Raw genomic sequence first — 5735 nt, forward strand, 5'->3', positions numbered from 1 at the left:
TACCTCCTGCTTAAGAGTGTGATGTCCAAGTGTGCCAAAACCTGCCTGGCCTAGAACCTGCGAGCCCCTGTACCCATGTGCAGCCTCACACGTGGCGCCCACGGCTCCAGTATGGCCACATGGACTGCAGAGGGGTTCTCTTTGCAGCCCGCTGCTATCTGGGCTCTGCAGGGGATGGAGCAGGGCAGTAGGGTCCCCACGTGTGTGTGCCCACATGCATCTCCCATGCACCATCCACTTGCTATAGGTGAGCACCCCTATGTGCACCCTATACCTGGGACTTGCTGCCCTGGCTGGGGAGCCTGGGAACCCCCCCGTGGCCTCCAGGGCAGTGTCTTGTAGGCGCTGGCTCCTCTCCTGCTCTATATATAGATGTTTGACACCTCCAGGTGCCGAGCAAGGGACCACCTCCCACCGGCGCTGCGGATGGGAGACTGCAGCGCAGCCTGCTCCCGCTGCAGCCCTTGGTTTCACGTTGACACCCTACTCTTTTTTCCTGGATGACCAGATTACAGGGGGAACCAGCAAAAGGATCTGGGTTTGGGGGACCAAGGGGTTACATATGACCTCCGCTGCCTTTGCGTGGTTATGGGCGCAGAGCACAGTTGTCTCTGCCTGCCCAGTGCAGTTGGGAAACTGCGCTCTGTGTGCAGCGAGCAGGGTTTCTGTGTTCACCCTGACACTTCTCTAATGCCTTCTTTCCTGGCTGCCCCGTTTCCCCTCCTGAAGTTGGACAGGTAATACAGCACCTCTGCATCCCTCCTGCCTCCCCATTGCCCCACCCCTGCCTCCCCAAAGCTCTGGAGCACAGGGGATGAGATGTGCTCTGTCTCCAGGACATCTCTCAACTTTCTGCTCACTAATGCTGCAGCAGCAACCCCCACCATTGTGTGTCCCAGGGCACGAGAAGTAGGTGGCTGAGCAGCTGCTGTCACTGGCTTCATGAAGCCACGTGTTGTCTCCTTCCTGCACCCCTCTCTGCAGTCTGAATCCAGGCGTGGAGTCCTTGAGTGATGGTGCAAAGGGGACAACAGACTTTCTCCAGCCCCGTTACTGTTGGGCAGAGCCTCCCCATCCCAAGGGCTGGATGAAGAGAGGGAATTGCCCTGGGATAACATGCTGCTGGGGGAGGTGCCAGCAGAGTCTGGCACCCCTGAGAAGTGAGGGGGCTGCCCTCGCATCAGCATGGAGGCGGGCAGGCACACCGGGAGCACTTCTACCCGCTGCCTCCTCCCAGGCACACTGACAGGGCTGCTGTGCATGCAGGCCCCTTGGGACCCTCTGCTCTCTGCCTCAAGAGGGCATTTCTGGTGGTCCTGGGCCCAGATGGGCTGCCCAGAATGGGAGCTGTGGCTGTGAATGGTGTGAGCAGGGCTGTTGACAGCCTCCAGCAGGGCAGAAGTAACTCATCTGCATGGCCCCGCTGAAATCAGGGGGCTGCAGGGGCCATGGGAACCCTCAGGACTGTGAGGCACTGATCAAGCCCTGAGCGGTGCTTGCTCCAAAGGCAAGTTTGCACAGAATTCCACCAGAAGCCTGCTCCTTGGCTTTCCTGGGCTCAGCACGCTGCAGGAGATGCTCAGTGACACAAGGCTTGAGTAGACCCTGGCACAGAAGTGCCAGGAGCATTTTCCTTCTGTTCAGGGGAAAATTTTTCCGCCCTCCCACTTGTGCTGCTGAAATCCACCAACCACAGGATTTACTGGCTTTCGGCTCCAGGACAGCTCCCGCCATATTGGGCTGTAGAAATAAAGCAGCTCTAATGTTATATGTCACCTGCACATAACCTGGGCGTTCGAAAAAAGCCAAACCACAACCCACACCACCACCACGTCCTCTCCATACACAAAACTCCTTCAAAATGAGCCCGGAAGCCTGGCTCCCGCAGCCCACCTTGTTCCTCACTGGCCTCAGCTTGCTCCTCTCGCTGGGTAAGTGTCATTTCGACCCCTTGCATGCACACGGCTGCCAGGGCAGAGCACCCAGGCTGGGGAGAACCACTCTCTCCGGCCAGGAGCCCCCTCCCCACATCCCAGCCCCTTCTGCCAGCGTGGATGCAGCGAGAAGCGCTGTGCCGCAGGGATAGGGATGGAGGTGGTCTAAAGGGCACCCTGCTCAAACCCACCAGCCAGGGTGACCTGCTCTGAGGCAGGATGGGGGGAGTGCTGCGGCTGCATCTTCTCTTAGAAACACGGTGCATCCTGCTTGCTGAGGTTTGTCTAAGCGCAGAGCTGTCTGCATGCCAGGAGGGGTGCGGGCTGCAGTGGGGATATGGGGCACCTCTGGCTTTGCCTCGCTGGGAAACCAGGTGGCTGGTGGGCTATGGGTGGCTTGTGACTGTCCTTTGGTTTGTGGCTGGCTGCTGGGGCAGCAGGCTCTGTTCTGATGGTGCTGCATGGGGTGGGGTGGAACTGTGGTCTCTGCTTTTCTGCCCTGCCCTAGAGCCAGCAGCATGTGTCAGCAGGTTTGGGTTCACATTGATTGGGAAGAGGAGCACATCACTTTGAGGTACTGTTTGCACTGTCCTGGAGCTCCTGGTGGGCTGCCTTGGGAAATGGAGGATAACAAACCCAGCGAGGTCTGCTTTAGAGCCTGCGTGTCATTTTACCTCCAGAGCCCTGGGTGCAGATTATAGTGTGACAGCGCATTTGGGAGTCTGCACAGCACCAAAGGACACAGCCTGAACGGTCGGTCCCAGGGGCTTCAGTGGTGTCTTTCTTCACCTCTGCTGTTCCCTGGTGCTGGACACCCTGGCAATGGCAAAGTTTGGACCTGCACATGTAGGTGCCCCCCCGGGCATGTGCCTATGGTATGCTGGCAGCCTGCAAGGACCCTCTGGTTGTGGTACAAGTCACAGGGCAAAGCCCTGTCACTGCAGAGCCTGGGGTGCCCCCAGGAGACAACACAAGGCCTCCTAACACAGGCACACCGGGCATGATGCGAGGGCTGATGGGCACTCGAGCCCATGACCCTGTGCAGGGAGCCCTGCAACCAGGCCTGGGCTGCGTCTGGGAAGGGACCTCCAGGGACAAGCAGGCTCTTCTGTCCCACCCTGGGCTGTGATGGGGCAACAAGGCTGGGAAACCAGCCTGGACACTTCTTCCTTCCTTCGGTACTGCAACTCGCCCCCATGCGCCAGCTCTCCCCATCCCTGCCTCCCTGTGCCCTGTGCAGAGGTTGGATGAAGGGTGCTCAGCTGGCTGCCAGCATGAGCAAGGAGCCATTCTCAGGGGCTTGGCCATACCTGGGGGCATCCCTCAGGTGGTTTCAGGATGCTGCTGATTTGCACCTCACAGGTGCAGCTTGAAACAGCCTTAGCTGCACCTTGGAAAAGCCACTTTTCCCTGGCTGCAGAGCCTGGCCCCTTTCCTGCCCTGCTTGCAGATGGAGCGCATTAGCCAGCAGAGCAGCCTTGACGTACATCCAGCTTGGCCACAGGGCTGGACTCAGGAGCACCTCAGGAAGAAGGTTTGAGCAAAGAGCAGCAGCCCAAAGGGAGAGGTGAGGTGATGGGAAAAGCACCTGCTGCCAGTGTCCCCGTCCTGTGGGGTACCACAGCCCCCATTCAAAGTCTAGTCCTTCCAGGGCTCTCTGTCACTGTGCGTTTTGTGGCTCAGCCCTAGAGTTTGCAGTAGTTGGCTGCACAGGAGCCTGTCTCCACATGCCCTTTATAGGCTGGGGAGAACTTGCCGGATGCAGGTGCTGGGGTTTGGGTGCCACTGCGGCAGCCAGCGGAGCAAGGCAGCTGCAGGAAAGGAGCGGAGGAGGGTGCAGGGCACAGACACCCCATCCCTGCCCAGACCCCGTCCTGCCCTGTGAGCTGCACCAGGTACTGCCCCTGTTTCTCTGCCACAGCAGGGCCAGGGTGCAGGGACTGGCCTTGTCCCCCCTGCAGCGACTGAGGTTTTGACCCGGTCATTCCCAGCTGGAGAATCCTTGCATGAACTCCACTGGGAGTGGGGGGAGCATCTGCATTCCCCCTGCAGCCCCCAGGGGCCGGTCCTGGCAGATCCCAGCCCTTGCTGCTGTAGTGCATCCTGCTGGGAATGAAATTTGGTGAGCACAGCCGTAAAGTGCTTGGTGTGTGTGGCACTGAGCCCTGTGTGCTGATGCTGCATCCAGCCCATTGCAATATTGATCCTGCAGCAGGAGAGCCTTGGCTAAGTGCAAGGAGCAGGGCTTGCCTGGAGTCAGCAGGATTCAGCCAGGCCAGGCAAGGCAGAGAGGGGTCACCAGCAGGGCTGATGCTCTTTCTGCCCAGACAAGGGATGGTGCCAGGGCTGGGGATGCTCCCTCCTTGTCCCCTGTCTCTGCTGTGCAGGGAAAACCTTCTCCTGGCTGGCCACGGTGTGATCTGTGCATGGATGTGCCTGAAAGGCAATCCCAGGCCCCAGGGTGAGCTCTGCCAGCAGGATGGATGCTTGTGCCTCCTTTCTAACTCTACATTTCTGCTCTTGCTCTGCTTGCTGCAGCACCCACAGGATTGGGCATGGAGGTCATGGCTCCCGCCACCATCAATGCCTTGAATGGCTCCTCCGTGAAGCTCTCCTGCACCTTCAACTCCTGCTACAAGGTGGAGAACAAGCAGTTCTCCCTCAACTGGACGTACCAGGAGTGCAGGAACTGCTCTGAGGAGCTGGTGAGTCTTGCTGAGGCTGGGGCTGTGCTGAGCGAGGTCCAGGGATCAGCTTGAAGTAGTTGTGCGCATTCCTTGGGGTCCTTATGGGTGCTCCTGCTACCCAGCCCTCTGCCACAGGTTAAAATAGCAACTAAGAGTGTAAAGAGCCAGCAGCCAGGGCTGCCCTGATGTGGCAGCAGAGGAGATGCTGTTGTGGTGGCCAGAGCGGAGCAGGGGGAGCGTGCAGCAGTACGTGCAGGGGGATGCTTGGCCAGGGAAGGCAGCACACAGCATGTACCAAACACCATCTTACCTCCTTCTCCTGCCCAGTTCCTGCAGTTCCGGACGAAGATCATGAACAAGCAGCTGGACCGCTTTGGGAACCGCGTGGAGTTCACCGGGAACCCCGCCAAGTACGACGTGTCCTTCACCCTCAAAAATGTGCAGCTGGAGGACGAGGGCACCTACAACTGCTATGTCCTGAACCCCCCAGACCGGCACCGGGGCCATGCAAGCATCAGCCTGAAGGTGCTCACCAAAGGTCAGTGATCCCCTCTGCTGCTGGGTGCCAGGCTGGAGCTCTGCTCTGCCCTGTGCCCTGCCACAACCCCAGCAGTGGGAGCGAGAACCCTGCCTCTGTTCCCTGTCACTCCAACTGGCTGCTCCAGCTCATTCCCTGAGCCCGTGCCCTGTCTCTGCAGAGCCTCCAAAGCATGACTCGACAGTGGCTGTCATCGTGGGTGCTTCTGTAGGCGGCTTCTTGGCCGTCGTGATCCTGGTGCTGATGGTGGTAAAATGCGTGCGCCGGAAAAAGCAGCAGAGGCTGAACACAGACGACCAAAAGACGGAGGAGGAAGGGAAGACAGATGGTGAAGGCAACCCAGACGAGGGCACCAAGTAACATCCCCCTGTCCCTCTCTCCCTCTCCACCCCTGTAAAGTGTGAACCCCTTGATGTGCTTCCCCAAGCAAGGATTTCAGTCTCCCCAGAGCATCCCTCCTTCCATCTAAATACCCAACTCAGCCTGGAGCAGGGCGTGGAGAGCAGGTCCCTAGAGCCTGGCTGCAGAAGGTGGCTGAAGTGCCCTGAAGCTGCCCCTGAGGCTCTTGAGTGCCAG

General features: G+C 59.2%; 1 protein-coding gene across 1 annotated transcript; it reads left to right on the plus strand.

Moving 5' to 3' along the window:
• Window positions 1-1741: 1741 nt before the first annotated feature.
• LOC104410780 (sodium channel subunit beta-2-like) lies at window positions 1742-5519 on the plus strand. The gene is made up of 4 exons (XM_010021040.1): window positions 1742-1931; window positions 4473-4639; window positions 4949-5159; window positions 5320-5519. The coding sequence occupies exons 1-4, from the start codon at window positions 1862-1864 to the stop codon at window positions 5517-5519; spliced, it is 648 nt and encodes a 215-aa protein (XP_010019342.1). The 5' UTR covers window positions 1742-1861.
• Window positions 5520-5735: the final 216 nt, after the last annotated feature.

The sequence above is a fragment of the Nestor notabilis genome, unplaced genomic scaffold (genome assembly GCF_000696875.1).
Source record: "Nestor notabilis isolate BGI_N333 unplaced genomic scaffold, ASM69687v1 scaffold20828, whole genome shotgun sequence".
Classification (NCBI taxonomy): Eukaryota; Metazoa; Chordata; class Aves; order Psittaciformes; family Psittacidae; genus Nestor; species Nestor notabilis.

Coding starts and splice junctions, on each gene's coding strand:
- LOC104410780 (XM_010021040.1), top strand. CDS start 1,862: ATGAGCCCGGAAGCCTGGCTCCCGCAGCCCACCTTGTTCCTCACTGGC. Junction 1,932..4,472: donor CAGCTTGCTCCTCTCGCTGG/GTAAGTGTCATT, acceptor TGCTTGCTGCAG/CACCCACAGGATTGGGCATG. Junction 4,640..4,948: donor GGAACTGCTCTGAGGAGCTG/GTGAGTCTTGCT, acceptor TCTCCTGCCCAG/TTCCTGCAGTTCCGGACGAA.